Source organism: Trachemys scripta, chromosome 5 (assembly GCF_013100865.1).
Source record: "Trachemys scripta elegans isolate TJP31775 chromosome 5, CAS_Tse_1.0, whole genome shotgun sequence".
Classification (NCBI taxonomy): Eukaryota; Metazoa; Chordata; order Testudines; family Emydidae; genus Trachemys; species Trachemys scripta.
Window position 1 is genome coordinate 2007921 of NC_048302.1, and position 20097 is coordinate 2028017.

General features: G+C 46.9%; 1 protein-coding gene across 1 annotated transcript in view; it reads right to left on the bottom strand.

The window, feature by feature from the left end:
• Positions 1-19266, bottom strand: part of SRP72 (signal recognition particle 72) — a gene marked incomplete at its 5' end in the record, with an annotated part of 31757 nt that extends 12491 nt beyond the window's left edge. Inside the window, 8 exon segments of the mRNA XM_034771602.1 lie at positions 548-679; positions 6941-6998; positions 7092-7216; positions 7860-7891; positions 10287-10398; positions 11573-11716; positions 12806-12929; positions 19146-19266. Coding sequence (XP_034627493.1) covers positions 548-679; positions 6941-6998; positions 7092-7216; positions 7860-7891; positions 10287-10398; positions 11573-11716; positions 12806-12929; positions 19146-19266 — 848 coding nt within the window.
• Positions 19267-20097: the final 831 nt, after the last annotated feature.

The following is a 20097-nucleotide window of genomic DNA, read 5'->3' on the forward strand; positions in this document are numbered from 1 at the left end:
TTAGTTATTTAGACTTCTAAAAAGCTTACCCACCCAAAGCACTGAGCTCATGGACCCCGATATTAGGACCAAATCCATGATTCCTGTGTTTTTGTTTTGGCAATGGATATTATTGGTCCTTGTTAACAAGAACAGCAGTATGCACATTTCCTCTTATAGAGCAATGCACAATTTCTTCTCAATCTGCACATACCCAGTTAATACGATATTAATAAACAAGACATTTACCAGGATAGTCACGTGAAGTTTCCCTGATAGGTATTAAACATTATGGGCCAGATTTTTAATTTTTAAATGCTCATCTCCGATTTAGGCACCCGAATGAATTGGCCAGATTATCAAAAGATTATTCTCAATAGGAGCTGCTGGGTGCTGAGCACTTTTGAAAACTCTAGCATTTAAAATTCACTCCATCTCTGGATAACATCCTGACTATTTTGAGGGGAAAAGAACAGTCTATGGAGATCAACTAGATCAACTGGATTTACATTTCTGCTCAATTAAACTCCTGTGACGGGTTGTAAATCTGTACCCAGCAGATCTCTACCTGATTGGTGTACATAGCCAGTAAAGCTTTGTTGAATTCGATGGCCTGGAGCTGTTTCTTGGAGAGTTTGTGCTCCACGCCTTCTGCATTGGTCAATTTCACCTTTTTCTTTGAGTCAAAGACATTTTGGTCCTGTAGGAAACAAAACCGAGATCGAGCCAAGTTCCACTACCTTCATTAAATGGTGATCTCTATCTGGGCCCCCAAACTGACTTCATCCTTCCCCACACCACACGCAGAACGTGCCAGTAACACCCACAAGAGTGAGTTTCTGCCTTATTTGCCAGCACTGGGCAGCATAAAGAACACGAGAGAGGAGCCAATGAGGCACGGTGACTGGGAGGGGAATAAGATAGGAGAGCATAGTGTGGTTAAACATCTATATAGCTCCATTATGGTGCTACCTGAGCACCTCACAACCTTTACTGTCTTTATCCTCAACACCCCTGTGAGGTAGGGCCATGTTGTTATCCCCATTGTACAGATGGGGAACTGAGGCACACATTTGCCTAAGGTCACAAAAGGAGTTTGTGGTAGAGCAGGGACAGAACCTGGGTCTCCTAAGTCAGCACCCTTCCCTCTGGGCCACATATTCTGAGTCTCCCCTCACTATCCTCCACCATAAAAACATATTAAAAGTATGTAACTAGCCAAATCCTGACTTATAGAAATAGTATTTGCTTCCTAGAGCAAAGCCTTGCTAGACCTACTGTGAAAGAAACAAGACCTTGATAACTGCTGACACACATCAACCTTTATGCTTGTTTGTTCACTTGCAAGACCAGCTTTGTAGTTCTCACTGGTTTCTTATTACAAGAAGCGTTCACTCGCTTGACAATAAAAACACAAATTAACCAGAGTTGCAACCCTTTAGGTATTTATGTGACTTCCCGTGAGATACATACACAGACGAGCGTTCAGCCTGGTTCAACCACGGATCCTCCAGGCCGTGAGATGAAGCGACTGGAGGTCCGGGTGAAGGAGACGACTGTGGTTCTGGGATATGAGGTCGGGGTCGAGAGGAAGACGTAGGGGAGCCTGAATTGACAGGTCCAGTAGAGTCGGGTACCAACACTGACGTGGCCAGGCAGGGGCTACCAGTATGATATCTGCCTTGTCCCAGTGGATCTTGAGGAGCACCTTGTGAACCAGTGGGAACAGTGGGAAGGCATACAGCAACTGGCCCGACCATGTGATTTCGAAGGCGTCCGCTAACAAGCCCGGGCTGTGACTCCGGAAGGAGCAGAAGACTGGGCACTTTCTGTTGGTCCACAAAGCGAACAAGTCGATTCGGGGAAACCCCCAGCTGCGGAAAACGGAATGGATGGTATCTGAGCGAATGGACCATTCGTGAGTCAGAAAACGCCTGCTCAAAGTATCCGCCAGGACGTTCTGGACACCCGGCAGGTACAAGGGCTGAAGGTTGATGAAGTGGGCAAAGCAGAAGTCCCACAGAAAGAGAGCTTCCTGGCAGAGCGGTGATGACTGGGCTCCGCCTTGCTTGTTCAGGTAGAACATGGCTGTGGTGTTGTCCGTTAGGACTGGTACGCAGTGGCCCCGCAAGTGAGGAAGAAAGGCTTGGCAGGCGAGGCAGATCGCCCTGAGCTCTCTGATGTTGATGTGCAGCGACAGCTCGCTCTCGTGCCATAAGCCCTGCGTTGTCAGGCTGCCGAGGTGGGCAGATGCGTCTGAATGTGTCCAGGAGTAGACGTACCTGCGACTGCACGTGATGATGGGACCGACCCCGTAGGAGCCAGTCGTCCAGGTACGGGAAGACACGTACATGGTGTCGGCGGAGGAAAGCAGCCACGACCGCCATGCACTTGGTAAAGACGCAGGGGGCTGTGCACAAGCCAAACGGGAGGGCTGTGAATTGATAGTGCGTCTTTCCCACCACAAAGCGGAGGAAACACCTGTGAGGCGGGACAACTGAAATGTGAAAGTATGCGTCTTTCATATTGAGGGCGGCATACCAGTCTCCAGGGAAGGGATGATGGTGGCTAAGGAGACCATACGGAACTTCAGGTTGACGATGTACTTGTTGAGCTTCCTGAGGTCCAGAATAGGTCTTAGGCCTCCCTTTGCCTTGGGGGACAAGGAAGTAGCGGGAGAAGAAACCCTTGCCCCTGAGCTCCTGAGGAACTTCCTCCACTGCCCCCAGGGTGAGGAGGGACTGAACCTCCTGGATGAGGAGTTGCTCGTGAGAAGGGTCCCTGAAGAGGGACTGGGAGGGGGGGGTGGGAGGGCGGGATGGAATGGAATTGGATAGAACATCCCGTTTGCACCGTGCGGAGGACCCAACGGTCCGAGGTAATATGGGACCAGGCATGGTAGAAACGGGATAGACGGTTTAGAAAGGGATGACTGTCCTGGGTGAGAACTGGTAGTCCGTCCTCTGGCGCACCTTCAAAATGGGCGCTTAGGGCCCGGGGGTGGCTTAGACTGTCCTTGACTTTGTCCAGAGGGGGCACGAGACGGCCTATGTCGGGAGTATCTGTTCCTCCGACAAGAAGGGTCCTGCCTCTGTCTCGGAGGGAAAGGACGTTGCTGGGTGGTCTGTGGCCTAAAGGGCTTCCTCTGGGTAACCGGGGTATGCATACCCAAGGACTTAATGGTGTTTCTCGTGTCCTTTAAGGTATGCAGGCGGGAGTCAGTCTGATCTACAAACAAGCCCTGGCCATCAAAAGGGAGGTCCTGGATGGTATGCTGGACCTCAGGCAGGAGGCTGGAGTACTGAAGCCAGGCATTCCGCCGCACAGCTATTCCCGACGCCAGGGTATGCGCAGCCGCGTCCGCCGCATCGAGGGAACCCTGGAGGGAAGTCCTAGCAACCAGCTTACCCTCCTCAGCAATGGCGCCCAGTCCCGTACGAGCCTCTGCTGGGAGAAGATCTTGAAACTTAAGGGCCGCAGACCAAGAATTAAAATTGTACCTGCTGAGGATCGCCAGCTGGTTAGCGATCTGCAGCGAGAGACCCCCAGTGGAGTAAACCTTTCTCCCAAAAGGGTCCAGCCGTTTCACGTCCTTTGATTTGGGAGCAGGCCCCTGCTGGCCGTCTCTCCCTGGCATTTACCGCATCCACCACCAGCGAACATGGGGCGGGGTGGGTAAACAGGTACTCATAACCCCTGGTGGGAACAAAGTACTTCCGTTCCACTCCCTTAGCTGTGGGAGGAATGGAGGCCAGGGTTTGCCAGAGGGTCTTCGCATTGTTTTGTACAGTTTTGTTCATGGGAAGGGCCACCCTGGAGGGTCCTTCTGGGCCTAGAATGTCCACCATGGGGTTCTCGTCCTCCACAACCTCCTCAATTTGGAGGTTCATATTGAGGGCCACGCGCCTCAACAGCTCCTGAAGGACCCTAAAGTCCATAGGGGGTGGTCCAGAGATGGACGTGCCAGCCACGGCCTCGTCAGGGGAGGATGAGAATGACTCCACCAGCAGAACAGGTGTGGATGGAACATCCTGATCAGACGTGGGTGGCTCCTCCTTGGCAGCTGGAGTAGCCTCTGTCAGAGGCACTGAGTGTACAGCTTGATCCGTGTCAGGAGGAGGGCGGTTAAGGGTTGCCTCAGGAGGCCTGTTGGTTGAGCGAGATGGTGGCCGGGCAACTGGGGGAGCGCCCTGGGCTTGATGGTATGCCCAAGGTGTCTAAAATTGCCACTGGGGTTGCCAGTGAGTCGCTGGAGGGACCTGACCTAGGCTTCCTGAGCCAGAGCGAGGAATGTCCGAGACCCCAGATGCCCTCTCCGACCTGCCCGAAGGAGATCTAGACCGCAACGGCCAAGGAAGGGTGGTGCGGGAGTGGATCAACGCAGGCACCGAGTATCTTGGCAGGTGCGGGTCACGCGGTGCCACGATGGCGAGTGGTGCTGAGCTGGCGAGCGGTGTCACGACGTTGAACGGTGCTGCGACGTTGAACAGTGCCAGCGTGGAGAGCGGTGCCGTGATGATGAGCGGTGCCGCAACCGGGAGCAGTGTCGATCTGGAGAGCGGTGCCGCTGTGGCGATCGCTGACTCAGAGAGCAGGAACCCGCAGCACGCCGGAGCGAGCGGTGCTGCAAGGTCATAGATCGAGAACTGGACCTCGAGCGGGACCATGAATGTGCAGTTGACAACGACCTCGAGCATGAGCGGCTCCGAGGTTCGAGACCGCAGGACCAGCGCCACGAGTCATACCGGTGCTGTGAGTCAGACCGAGACCTGTGGCGGTGCCGGGACTCAGAAGGGAGCCAGGACTCGGAGTGGGTTGAGATGCTGGTCCGGAGGCTGACAGCCGGAACATCGCTGGTTTGCCCTTGGATGGCACCGGGACCTGAATTGGGGCTAGTGTCGAGGCCGGAGGCACCGGAGCTGTCATCTCTATGAGGCCTCTCGCCGCCTCGAAGGTGTCCGGCATGGAAGGAAGAATGATCTCTTCCACTTGCACCGACTCGTGTGGAGGGGTGGTCTGAAGAGCCCGAGGCATGGTGACTCGATCGGCGGTCTGCCCAGGGATCTGGTGTTGCAAGTTTCGGCAAGTCTTCTAATGGCCCTTGTAGCCAGCTGTTCAAACTCAGCAGACAGCCGCTCCACCTCCACCGTCCACCCTGGCAAAAACTTTTCCCTCTTTGCTTCACATATATCATGCAGGACACAGCAGGCAGCTATAACCATTGGGGTATTCTTCTCACTGAGATCCAGTCTTGTGAGTACACAACGCCAGCGGTCCTTCAATCAATCATTCTGTCATTCAACTGTCATTCTGCACCTGCTGAGCAGGGAGTTGAACTGTTCCTCGGTGCTGTCAAGGTGGCCAGTGCACGGCTTCATTGGCCAGGGGTGTAAGGGGGAGGCTGGGTCGCCCAGGATCATTAGTGGTATTTCAACATTCCCTGTGGTATTCCACCTACCAGGGAAAAGTCCCTGCTTGTAGTTTTCTGAGCAGTCCTGTGTTCTTAAAGATGCAAGTGTTCTGCACCTTCCCTGACCGGCCCACACTGATGTCAGTGAAGCATCCCCGGTGATCGACCAATGCTTCCATAACCATAGAAAAGTAGCCCTGTCTGTTGATGTGCTCAGTGGCAAGGTGGGCTAGTGCCAAAATGGGTATATGCGTGCTGTCTATCGCCCCACCCTAATTCAGGAACCTCACTGCTGCAAATCCATCAACCATGTCCTGTGCATTGCCTAGAGTCACAGTCCTGCATAGCAGGAGGTGAATAATGGACCTGCACACTTGCATCACAACAGCCCTCAGGGTGCATTTCCTGGCTCCAAATTATTCCCGACTGACCAGTAGCGATCTGGTGTTGCAAGTTTCGGCAGTGCAATCACTACTCGCTTCTCCACTGTCATTGCAGCTTTCATTTTGGTGTCCCTGCGATGGAGGGCTGGGGTGAGCTCAGTGCACAGATCCAGAAATTTGGCCTTGTGCATCTGAAAGTTCTGCAGCCACTGCTCTTCATCCCAAACCTGTATTACAATGTGATCCCACCAGTTAGTGCTTGTTTCTTAGTCCTAGAATCGGTGCCCCCGTCTGAAGCCACCACCACCAACCTTGAATTGGTTCTCTGTGTGTCCCACAGCAATCTGTCCTCCATGAAACCGGCATGCTCCCTATTCATTCAGTTCTTCTTGTGGCTCTGCAAATATTTGAGGATCTTGAGCCCAATGCTTGCAATGCTCATGACAATAGTGCAGAGGTAGAGTGAGACTAGATAAGAAATGACTCCTCCGTTATGCTATTTGTATAGTCTTTTCACATATAAAAATACTGTTGTGGCCTGGCACTTGATGTAAATTTCACTGTAGTCATCCATCAGGTTTTGAAGACAGCACAAAAGCTTCATGTCCACAATGTGCACTAATAGCTTGCACAATGCACTTTAGAAGTTAATGAAGCACAAGCACAGCACATCTAAATCCAGTATCTTCCCATTTCCCCAACTCCCTCAATCCTGTTCCAGAAAAAAATTCTCTCTCACACACACCCCCTTAGTCTGGAAGCTCCAGTCGTCTAAAACCCGGATCCTGCACATTCCTAGGCACATATGTAACTCTAGTCATGCAAGCAGTATGACTGGCTCCAGTGGGACTCATTTGATAGAATTTATCTATGTGCAGGATCATTTTTGCAATCTGTGTTTGCAGGACTGGGGCCTATAAGGATAAAAATATAATGGAAATACCAGTGTAACAGCACAAACAGCAAGACTATAAATAGAACTTTCATGCTAGAGTGCTTCTTCCACTTGAAATCAAGTACTTATTTCAAAGAGAGATGCAACTCTGCAATCCTTCTGCATACAGAACCCCCCCTCAAAACCAATGGAAGCTTCTGCATATGGTGAGTTCTGAGTTCATTCTCATTTCTTTGCAAAAATGCTTTAGAAAGAGGATGGGCAATTCTATACCTTGTTAATAGTGATGATGTTATTTGCAATGACAGCAATCAATCCCACGTCTGTCGGCCTGCAGAACAAACGAGAATGAAAAGGCACAGCTAGTAGACAGCAGCCTTGTCACATGTGGAAGGATGAGAGCTTGTTTGAATGAAGCACTTACTTTAATTTGATGATTTGATTGTAAAGCTGGAGAGCATCCTCTGTACGCCCCTGTAATTGCATGATATAGGCCATCTGACCGTGAATAATGGCCAACTCGGCCTCAATGTCTTCCTCAGTCACATCCTGAAGGAAAATTCAGACAAAACAAAGTGAAGCTTCCCCCTTCCTGTGCTCCCTGGCTTCAGCGTTTCGCAGAGGACCTGTTCCTTTTTCCATAGATCTTGGGCAAAACCATCAGTCACAATCCCCACCACTAGAAGAGCAAATCTTCAAAAGACACGATTACAAACATTCACACCTTAAACCAAAAAAGAGGGGCAAAAGGCAGAGCTACTTTTAACAATAGAAATTACCCTCCCAACCCACGTGTGTGCAGTCTGCTTCCACCCTACAAACACACCAAAGTGTGCTGGATATGAACAAAAATGGTGGGCCTGATTCACCACAGCCTCAACATCTCTGCATGGGTGTACCACCCATCCCTCTCATGTGGTAGGAGTACACCCACATTGCACTGGTGTAAGGGACTGCAGAAGGGGCAAGGCAGGAGACAGTCCGGCCCCAAGAATTTACATTTCAGCAATAGGCAGAAGCTCACACCTCAGGAGTGGTATTGGGAACATGAATTTAGGCAGATTGGTGACTCTTGTTGGGTATGATACTGCATAGCAATTTAACAAGTGATCACATGGCTAATCCCTGGGGCACTGCTTTGAAATACTTTGGTGTAAAATGCACATTATTCAGAGTAACAGCAACAACTTACAGAGTCTTCTGAAAGCGACTGGCGACACAGATCTAGAGAAAATAATTTGAAAGACAAATTTAGAAAGGGTTAATTCTTACCTACAGGAAAGCACAGAACAGGACAATGGCAGGAATGTTTGTTTATATCATGTGCCATTGTGGATACTAAGTGAGGCTTGTACAAAGTTTCACGGGTACTTTTTAATGCAAGAAAGTACGGAAATGACTGGGTGCATGTGGGAGAGAGATAAGATCTACAGTGAAATTTTTTAAAAAGTCAAGAATGCAGGAGACATTGCTCCTCCAGAACTCTTTTTGAGTACTCAGGTTTTCACTTGTCTCTCTCCTTCCCCTGTTCATTTTCTTTAAAACTAGTTTATGATCGTTCATGAAATAGCTCTCTCCACCATACCTACTTGTCACTCATATGACCTTACCCAGACTTAAAAGACTGATGTAGATTTTGTCCCTCTCCTTTGTACAGTGCTGCCTCACTAGTTCCTTCTAGTTTTCATCCCCACTTTTATTCCGAGTCTACTCTTCTCTCTCACTTACTGCTCAGTAAGCAGTTTTGCAGTGTGATAAAAGCAGTGAAGCTCTGTGTTTTCCTAAAGATTACTGTCTCAGCGCCTGGATTAACTAACAGCAGAAAGAACATGCACTAAGAAGGGCCTGCAGTTGGTCTAGCTCCACACAACTGTAACTAAGGGCATGTCTCACACTTACCACTCCGGAGTGATTGATCCAGCGGGGGTCCATTTATCGCGTCTAGTGAATACGCAATAAATCAAATGCCGAGCGCTCTCCCGTCGACTCGGGTACTCCACTGGAGCAAGAATCGTAGGCAGAGTCGACGGGGGAGCATCAGCAGTCGATTTACTGCAGTGAAGACACTGAAGTAGCTGAAGTTGTGTAACTTAGACCGATTTAGCTCTCCCCGCATTGTACACCAGGCCTAAGGTCAAGACTGAACTGTGTTATTTATTACCATGGTATCCGACAGCAAACACATCTGAAGGGTTCCCATTATGTTCCACAATTAAATCATAAAAAAGCAAATAGGAATGTACACAACTAGCACTCCTGATTCCACAGTAACATTATAGATTAGATATTGAACCAAAAAATTATGTTAGAAGTACATTAAGGTTGCAAAGTCAAGCACTCCAAAGTCAGGAAAGGCCAGAATTAAGGTTGCCTGCGCAAGCTTAACTCAGCCCCTTTCCTCAACTGGTTGCACACAGACAGAATCTTCAACAAATTTAGCTGTAAAACTAACAAACCTCTAGTAAGCCTGTGAGAATTGAGATTTTCAGAGATGTATAGCTTGGGATGACATAAGGCACATCCATGACACCAGGGCAACCCCTTTGCCAAGTACTGAATCCTTGCTCTGTCGCTTGGACATGCCAGAACTTCTCAATGAAACTGCGGTAAGCATTGTTTGTTTGTTTGTTTTTTAACATGGGCAAACTAAGGTATTGTTTCTTACAGTCCTCCTTGGAAATGGCTGAACTGTTTATACTGAGGTTTTCCAAAAATGCCAGGCCTGAGGCAAGCACCTGGCTTGGAAAACTTCTGAATGACTATAGTCTGGTAAAGTTATAAGCAACTGAAAACAGGGCCTTACAATGACAAGTGTTGGGTAGCTTAAAGTATTGATGGCATTGCTGGCTGCACCTATAACATATTTAGTCAGCTTAATCAGAGAAAACATAAGGGAGTTCAAGCTTTTCAGTTTTGCAGCTGTCGATGTTAAAACTAAGGCCTGTAACTTGGTTCCTCTTCGCTACTTTCAACTTCTACTTTAAACGTTTATTCTCCTTCCTACACATATTATTGGACAATCTGAAATATAACAATAACAAAACCAGTCTTTCCGAATGTGAAAAATGGAAGTTAGTACACTCGATAGGGCAATCCCCAACTCAGAACATTACTGCACTCTACAGTCTTCAGTACACTCATAAAACGACGACTAAATAGGGCTTTTAAAACTTCTGCCAATGTGAAGAGATTGCACTGTCAAAATTATAAGCACATACCAAATTGCACTCAGGAATTAAATACCAGTTGGGAGGGAAGACTGAGATGTTATATACAGTTTGCTACTGTAAAATGATGGCAAAACAATAAACTATACATATCTAGAAAGCAAGCTGAGAGCTACAGATTGAAAAGCTATGTACCACATGGGAATTGCAGATAAGAAAACAGTTTGATGTACAATAGCAAAAAATTATTGATATAATAAAAGTTATTTAAGGAATGTTAAGTGCTACCAAGTCCCAACTATTCTTGGCAAACATACTATGGAAACTATAATCAAAGAACCCTACAGTTGTCCAATCCCACTTTCAATCCAGAATCAAATCCTTGTTCTCTCTCTAAATGTGTTTACAAAGAATGAGTGACACAGATTTCTATAACCCCCCCATGTTTTTACCTTCTGCTTTCTGTAGGTTTTTCATTGCCTCGTTCAGCCTGCCTTGCCCAATCAGTGCACATGCAGCATTATAACACAGCTCATAGGTAGCTTCTTGGAGGCCCAGATCTTCCTGACATGGAGTGAAATGATCGGGTTAAATGCTTGAAAGACAAATTAAATACAGCCTAATTTTGGATCAGAATCTAAACAGATTTATTTAAAGCCACTTTTCTAGGATTACTACAGACGCAAATCATAGCTTTTAGCAACATGCCAACTTCTTAGATTAACACACAACAGAAGATGCATTAGGAAATCCACACATGAAGGTGATCTTGAGAGGACATGTGCTGTCTAAAAAGCCACGGCAGGAGTGGTCTTCCCCTTAGGCTGCAGCACAAAGCCAGGGGGAATCGGCAATGGAGCTACCCAACTCCCAGCTGTAGAGCAGTCCTGTTCTTAGGAATTGGAGAGAATCAGATTAGACCTCAGGGGAGCTGTCCAGGCTGTTTAAGCAGACAGAGAACTGGCAGAAACTGCAGCCCTGGAGAATGTCAAAGACAAGCTGCAGTCTTAAATATTTAAAAACTAATTTACTGTGCTAACCATTGAGCTTTATGTTAGCAATGGCTCTTCCCAGTCACTAGTGCAGAGTAGCAATGTTCTACTGGATGTAAGTAGGCTTTGTAGGATCAGGAGCTTACATCCATTCACGGTCAGTGGAATCTTGCTGGTTTGCACCGTCCTGGAGACCCACTGTGAATTACCAGAGTGCACACGTGTGGTAATATGTGCATGAACACTAGGACGTATCTAGCAGAGTGCCAACTGCAAAAGGCACTTTTGTTAACTGCTTATATATACTTCACAATGTGCTGGGGTATCCAATAGAAAAGAGACGCTGGTAAGCAAGGTGACAGATGACGCATTGGCAATAAATGTCCACATTCCCAAACTAGAAACTTGAAGTATGTCATGCACTCGTGCATTAAGGGACACTGAATGCATGGATAAACCACAAGAGTGACCTCTGTTTGGAGAAACAACTGCCAGCCTCATTACACACCCAGCAATGAAATCTCTGCCAAGGGACAGGGAGAGACTACCATTTTCTGTGTATAGTAGCCAAGTTTTCCTATTTTCTGTTAATGATTTTGGTTCTCGAATGTCTTCTTCCCCCCACTGCCATCTATGAGCCACGCAATTCATCTTCAAAAGTGTTCTAACACGGGCAAGGTTCAGCAGAGAGAGGCTGGAAGGGGGAACAATCTCTCCCACAAGTGTGCGCATGCACACACACTCACTGGCTCCACTTTCTCCCATGTGCTCTGCGCTGCAACCACTGCAGAAAGGTTGGTTTTCCTTTCTTCTTCATAGTCGTCTTGGGAGTTCCGGATGAGATCCCGATACACGGCTAAGCAGTCGTCATAGCGCTCCAACCTATACAACTGAAAAGAGAGACATTGCCCTGCACATTGGCATCCACAACTAGAGACACCTGAATGCGGGGGAGGGATAGCTCAGTGGTTGGAGCATTGACCTGCTAAACCCAGGGTTGTTAGTTCAATCCTTGAGGGGGCCACTTAGGGATCTGGGGCAAAATCAGTACCTGGTCCTGCTAGTGAAGGCAGAGGGCTGGATGCAATGATCTTCCAGTTCTATGAGATAGGTATATCTCCATATATTTTTTTTTTATTTGAATAAGTGCTGTAAAGTCTAATGCAGAATTTACTCGTGAAAATAGAGTTGATTATGGTCTCTGCCAGCCTCTTCACGGCAGTCTTTAGCACCTCTCTAGGGAGCAAATTAAATGACCACCTTTCAAGCATTGTTTACAGCAAACAACTGTTTCTTCCACATGTTGGGATCATTCTAATCAACTGTGGAAACAAAAGGAGGAGGAAAAGCCTTTTCTCTTCCTCTTTTCAATCCTGATGCTCCAAGGAAGCCCATCCTTGCTCGCTTCACACACAGCTGCTCCTGATGGCACAGAGCTATATGCATGAAGCATGTGCAGAACTAGATCCTAAACCAAGAGCTGACGTGTCTCATAGAGTGGAAAGTAAAGCACTCTCCTCAGGACCACCCACTTCCCTGGCTGATGGAAATCAAGCAAATCACTTCATTCTAGCCCTGGGGAGAAGGAAAGTGGCCAACTGTATGGCTGCATAGGCACATTTTGGTTCGGTGGCTTCCAGCAAACTACCCCACTTTCCAGAACAGAGTAATGTGATTCATTAGAAGCTGAAATGGAGGGAAGTGGGGGAAGATTAATGAGCCAACAAGTGAAAGGATGGCGCTATCTGCCCAAACTGACAGTTTGGGAGACCCCGGCTGACTAGAAGAGAGGGTGAAATCCTAGGCCCCACTGAAGTCAGTGGGAATTTTGTCACCGATTTCACCAGGGTTTTCACCCGGAACATAACCGTTTATTAAGTCACAGCTGAGGGGGAGAAAAGTTTCTCTCTGATTTTTTCCGCCCTCACAAAGCAGAGGGCTCTTGAATGATAGACACAAGTTTCCAAAGCAGTAATTACCACTTGTCCATGCAGCTCCTTCAGTTTGTCTGTCTGCTGGCTGGCACTCTGAATGGTCTTCAGGGCATTTTCAATTCTGTTCAACCTGTACTCACAGTACGCCTTCTCAAAGGTGATAGAGTCACTGCGAAAACAAGGCAGAGATTGACGTCAGGTGCATCACCACAGCACTCATTCTACAACATTTGCCTCCCAGGAGAGCCAAGAAGGCTTATTTAAGCATCTATAATTACTCTTATAAGACTACCATGTTGTTAGAGGCAGAACAGCATGTGTTGGCACCAGGCTATTGAATTATTTCTCTATTGAGCAGTGGCAGTACCTAAAACTTGTTTTCTTAGGAAGGAGGGGAATACAAAAGCCCTACCCCAAAGAAGAATCTAAAGTAGCTAAACCAATTCAGACTCCTCAGTACCCTAGATCACCACTTCATGGCAGCAAAATCTCCAGGATGTGCAGATTGCCTGTTTATTTTTTGTATAGCATACTTTCCTAAGGTAGAGCAATGAAAAGATTCACTGAATAATCAATGAAGGAAAAGAGGATTGGTCGCTGCTGCATGCAGAAAGGTGTATCACTGCAACCCAAAGATACAGACATTCAGTTCCTGCAGACAGAGCAAACGTGATGACACAATCTCTCCTAAACTATAAAATGCCAAATCTGATGCTAAGGAGTGAAAGCTGTCGAGAAACATCACAATTACAAGGGAGAACCAATGGCAAAACTGCTAGGATTCTCTGCACCTTGAGGTCTTTAAACCACAATTTGAGGACTTCAATAACTCAGGCATAGGTTAGGGGTTTGTTACAGGAGTGAGTGGGTGAGATTCTGTGGCCTGCGTTGTGCAGGAGGTCAGACTAGATGATCATAATGGTCCCTTCTGACCTTAAAGTCTATGAGTCTATGAGGTTGAATCAGACCTAAAAGGGCACTGTTAACACCAGCAAGCCTTAATATACACTGACCGGGTAGTTTTTATTTAAAAGGAGTCCAGTATATATTTCCCCAGTGAATTATTGATCAGGTTGAGTGAAAACAAAAAGAAGGGACCAACAACTTACTGTGACTTTAGCACAGATGCTGTGAGAGAGGTTTGTCCATGTTCATGTTTTATTTAAATGTTTTCTGCACTCTAAACATTTCTGGGGAAATACAAGGATGGAATAGTAATAAAAAGATTAAAACATGATCCTGGTCATGATAGCCCGAACGAATTAATCAGATGGATGTATCAATTATGACAAAGAGAACTTTCTTTGCTCTGGAGAATACACAATTCAGTGGTTGAGCAAATGGCCATACTGGGTCAGACCCATGGTCCATCTAGCTCAGTATCCTGTCTCCAACAGTGACCAGGGCTTCAACGGGAGCGTATAGAACGGGGAAATTGAGAGACATACACTTGTCTTCCACTCCCGACTTCTATGCAGCGTCTTTGTAGCAGTGTCAGTCCCAGGACATTAGATGTCAAATATCCTGGAACTGACACAGCTACAACTACACTGCATACAACAATGGAAGATATTGAAGTTAGCCGCCTGAAACAGAAACACCTCAACATGAAGAACAAGGAAGCAAAACTTAACAGCAACATCTATTTCCTGAGCAAATGCAAGAAACAAAACATCATCCCCAGAGATCTTGCCATCTATAACCCTCTGACCACTACTATGCATCTCTACTCCTGGCAGTCAGAAGTACAGGGTCACCCTGAGGATGGGGCTGCATCCCTAACCATCTTGGCTAATGGCCACTGATGGATCTACCCTCCATGAACTTCTCTATTTTTGAAGCCAGTTATACTTTTGGTCATCATAGCATCCCATTCCTATGAGTTCCACAGGTTAGTTGTGCGTTGTGTGAAGAAGTATTTCCTTTTGTTTGTTTTCAACCTCCTGCCTATTAATTTCATTGGGTGACCCCCTGGTTTTTGTATTGTGGGTAATGGTAAATGACACTTCTCTATTCACTTTTTCCACACCATTCATGATTGTATAGACCTCTAGCATATCCCCACTTGGTCATCTCTTTTCTAAGATGAACAGCCCTAATCTTTTTAGTCTCTCCTCACATGGAAGCTGTTCCATACCCTGGATCATCTTTGTTGCCCTTTTTTGAACCTTTTCCAGTTCCACTATATCCTTTTTGAGATGGGGCACTCAAAACTGGACACAGTATTCAAGGTGTGGGTGCACCATAGCTTTATATAGTGGCATTCTGATATTTTGTGTCTTATTTTCTATTCCTTTTATAATAATTCCTAATGTACTGCTAGGCTTTTTCACCACTGTTGCACACTGAGCTTAAGTGTTCACAGAACCATCTACAATGATTCCAAGAGCTCTTTTTTGAGTGGGAACAGTGAATTTAGATCCACTCGTTATATGTGTCTTCTTGGGATTATTTTTTTTAAATGTGCATTACTTGCACTTATCAATGAATTTCATCTGCCATTTTGAAACCCAGTCCCAGTTTTGTGAGATCCCTTTGTAATTCTTCACAGTCTTCTTGGGATTTAACTATCTTGAATCATTTTGTATCATCCGCAAACTTTGCCACCTCACAGTTCAGCCCTTTTCCCAGCTCATTAATGAATATATTGAACAGCATGTCCCAGTACAGTTCCCTGGGGAACCCGGCTGTTCATCTCTCTCCGTAGTGAAGACTGACCATTTAGTCCTACCCTTTGTTTCCTATCTTTTAATCAGTTACTAATCCATGAGGACGACCTTCTCTCTTATCCCATGACAGCTTACTTTGCTTAAGAGCCTTTGGGGTAAGGGAACTTGTCAAATCAGTGTTACATTAGCTACCGTCCAATCATCTGATACAGAGGTTTGTTTCAGCAATAGATTATATACTACAGTTAGTAGTTCTGTAATTTCACATTTGAGTTCCTTCAGAACTCTTGAATGAATACCATCTGGTCTCGGTGACTTATTACCATTTAATTTATCAATTTGTTCTAAAACTTCTTCTACTGACACATGAATGCAGGACAGAACTTCAGATGTGTTGCCCAAAAAGAACAGTTCTGATGTGCTCACCTTAGGACTAAATCAAGAATTGACTCTCTGTTTCTGGGTTCCAGGACTAGCTGCTCCCAGAAGCAGCTGTTTATGGAGTCTAGAAATTGTGTGTCTGCATCATGAGGTAACATTTACTCTGTCAATAGGAGGATAGTTGAAATCACCTATTATTATTATTGCGCCTTCTGCTTTTGAAGTCTCTCTGACTTCCTCAGCATTTCACAATCACGGTCAGGTGGTCAGAAGTATATTCCTACTGCTAGACCAGACGTGAGCGAACTACAGCCCGCAGGCCACATCCGGCCCACGGGACCGTCCTGCCCAGCCCCTGAGCTCCCGGCCAGAGAGCCTAGTCCCCAGCCCCTCCCCCGCGGTCCCTCCTCCCCTGCAGCCACACCGCTGCGCGGGCCACGCTCTGACCCGCCACCCCCGCTGGGCAGTGTGGGGAGCGCAGCTGGCTCTGGCTGGGTGTCGCGGCTGCGAGCTCCTGCTGCTGGTAAGGGGGCGGGGAGGTTGGGTAAGGGAGCTGGGACAGAGGTTTGGGGGGGGGGCGGTCAGGAAATGGGGAACAGGGAGGGTTGGGAGTGGGAGTCCCAGGGGGCATGTCAGGGGGCGGGGATGTGGATAGGGGTCAGGAGGGCAGTCAGAGGACAGGGAGAAGGGGGAGTTAGATAAGGGGGTGGGATCCCAGAGGGCAGTTAGGAGCGGGGGGTCCCGGGACAGGGTGGCCAGGGACGAGGAGCAGAGGGCGGTTGGATAGGGGGTCGGAGTCCGGGGGTTGGGGGGAGGAAGGAGGGGTGGATAGGGGTCGGGGCAGTCAGGGACAGGGAGCAGTGGGGTTGGATAGGGGGTGGGGGTCCCGGGAGGGGGTGGTCAGGGGACAAGGAGCAGGAGGGGTTGGATGGGTTGGAGGTTCTGAGGGGGGCAGGAAGTGGGAGGGGGCAGATGGGGGTGGGGGGCCAGGCTGTTTGGGGAGGCACAGCCTTCCCTACCTGGCCCTCCATACAGTTGTGCAACCCCTATGTGGCCCTTGGGCCAAAAAGTTTGCCCACCCATGTTTTTATTCAAACATGGAATTTCCATCCACAAAGATTTAAAAAAAGAAAAAGAAAAAAAAAAAAAGATTTTTGCTGTACTTGACTCTATAGACTTTTTTTCACATGTAGTGCCACCCATCCACCAGCACAACCTACTCTGCATTCCTATATATTTTGTACCCTGGTGCTACCGGGTCCCACTGTTGTCATTACACCAAGTTTCCATTATGCCTGTTATATCAATAGCCTCATCTACTGACAGGCATTCTAGCACACTGATCTTAGTATTTAGACTCCTTGCATTTGTATATAAGCACTTATACATTTTGTCTTCACGTGTTATTTTTAAATGGGATTCTATTTCATTTGACTGTTTCTCACTAGTTTCTACCTGTACTTTCCCAATTTCTTACCTATCCTCTTTACTAGGATATAGATTTCTCCCTCATCATTCCTAAGGTATGACTCTGCCCAAACTGTGCGCTCCTCTGCACCTGTTGGCTTTCTCTTAGCCCTTGGTTTAAAAAATCCTCATATTTAATTTATATGCCAGCAGCCTGGTTCCATTTTGGTGTAGGTGGAGCCCATCCTTCCTGTATAGGTCACTCCTTCGCAAAAGGTTCCCCAGTTTCTAATAAACCTAAACCCGTCCTCCCTACACCTTTGTCTCATCTGCACATTGAGATCTTGCAGTTCTGCTTGTCTAACTGGCCTTGCGCGTGAAACTAGAAGCATTTCAGAGGATGTACCATGGAGAACCTGGACTTTAATCTCTTACCTAGCAGCCTACATTTGGCCTCTTTTCTACCTTTCCCTATGTCTTTGGTACCTACATGTACCACAACCACCAACTCCTTCCCAGCATATCCATAAGGCTATCTACATGTCTCATGCGATCCACTACCATCACACCTGACAGGTAATTGAGGTTCTCCCAGTCCTCACAAGTACATATATATACATATATATATATATATATATTTTTTTTTTTTACACAAGCTGAATGAAAGTTGCTTTACTATTTGAATTATGAGTGTTCGAAGAGGCAAGGAATTAAGCCTAAAATCTAGATTGATTTCTTTACATTCACATTAGTGGTTATAAATAAGGAATATGAGAAAATACTTTGAGAGTCTACGCTGGAACTACAACAATAATCAGTTCTACGTCCTTTCCCTCCATGCATACTTCTTGCTTTCCCATAGGGAAGTGATTCTGACAGTATATACATTAGTTTTGCTAATAGAGAGTTCTTATATAGCAGTTTTCATCTTAAGCCACTGCACAGACACTAGGCCGCAAACAGCCCTGTGAGGCAGGAAGGTAACATTTATCACTGCCATTTCACAGATGGGAAATGGAGATAAGGAGAGATACGGGCCACAGTCTTGGGAACACTTATGCACATTCTGAATTTTATTCATCTGAAGACAGTGGAACTGCTCAACAGGAGTGCTTACACTACAATCTTAAGTCGACCTGTGTTAGGTTGACTTAAGCCACCACAATAATTACTGCGGTGGCTGATGTTCACACTACCTTCTGTCAGTGGTGCGCATCCTCACCAGGCGTGCTTCCATTGACTGAAGAGGGGCAGTATGGAGGGCTGAGAGCCTGGGCTACTACCTGGGCTCTCAGCTCCACACAGCTCCCCACTGGAAACCCAGCTGCCCCCCAAGGCTTCTTGCCTCCATGCTCCCAGTCAGGAGTGGGGGAAAGTCACCCAAGGCTTCTCACCTCTGGCAAGTAGATCGGCTGCCGTAGTCCCGGTGGGGAGCTGGGATCCTGGGGGGTAGCAGGGCTCCCAGAGGGGAACAGGGAGCTCAGGTGGCAGCCCGGCTTGGAGCAGAGACCTGGCAGTAGCCCAGTGGGGGAGCCGGGAGGCAGCTTTCTTGTCAATTTCAAAGCTCCACTAGATGACAGCCAACAGCAGATATAAGGAACGCAGCGTCTACACCGATGCTACGTCGCCATGACTACACCATCATAAGGCCTACACCTTTCACGGAGGTGGAGTTGTGTCAGCATAGTAGGGCACTTACATTGGCAGGAGCAAGGCTGTGGTGCGTACACTGACATAGTTAGGTTGATATAAGCTCCCTTACGTCGACCTAACTGTGAAGTGTAGACCAAGCCTAAAGTTAAGCATGTGAAACACTGAAAACTTCAGCAATAGCCATTGCCCACCAGCACCACCCTCCTACCTAGACTAGCAACTTCCTGGGGTTTGTGCTTTTTTCCTTTGCAGGAGCCTCTGGGGCTACCACTCACCTGGTTAACACTTTGGTGTGGGTGTGGATTACACTTAGGGCTTCCTTGAAGCTTCCACTCTGAATGAGACACACCACTTTGCAGTGAAGGGCAGTCACATCATCCTTGTTGATCTGCAACACTTGGGGAAGCAAAGAGAGTTATCACAATCTCTAACTCTATTCCTACTTCCCATTAAAAACAGAGTCCATCAAATTAAAATCCAGACAACGTCTCAGACCTTGTCTAGACTAGAAAGTTGAACTGCTTTAACAATCCCCAAACAATGAGGTAGAAGTGACCAAAAACCCCTGGCGTGGATGCAAGTATAGTGGTATAAAAGTGCTTATACTGGTATAGTTCATTCTGGTTTAGGGAGCAAAAGCTATACCAGTATAAAATACCTTTATACTGGTAAAACTGCCTCCACAGGAGGATTTATACCAGTATTACAGGTAAAAATAAATACATAAATTACATAATTAATTGCCAGTTATACTGGTAGAATTTTTTTTAGCATAGACCAAGCCTTGATGTCAGCTAAACGTGAAAGTGTCCGAGGGCTAGATAGCACCAGGGTTACTGCACTCGCATGTCACTCTGCAGACGAGAGGTCAAAGCCGGACTAGTAGGTTCTCGAGAACTGGGCATCATCAATTCTGCAATCCCTACTCAGGGACTAAAGGGCAAGTACACTGAGAAAAAGCAGAGCAAGTCCAGATCAACAAGAGGATTAATTTCAGGACTGAGATTTGCTACCAGGGAAAGACAGGAGGGAAAAATTTGGAAGATAGTTTGTATTTTTGTCATACAACATTGATTGTTTTTTTCTCTGTAGTCGAACTGTAAACAAACAGATCCACTCCTTCCCCCCAAAACATGTCAAAGAGAAAAGCACCTGCTCTTTCCCTATACCACCCTCGGTTTGGTATCTAAAGTGGTGTAGTCTGAGGCCTGGTCTACACTATGAGTT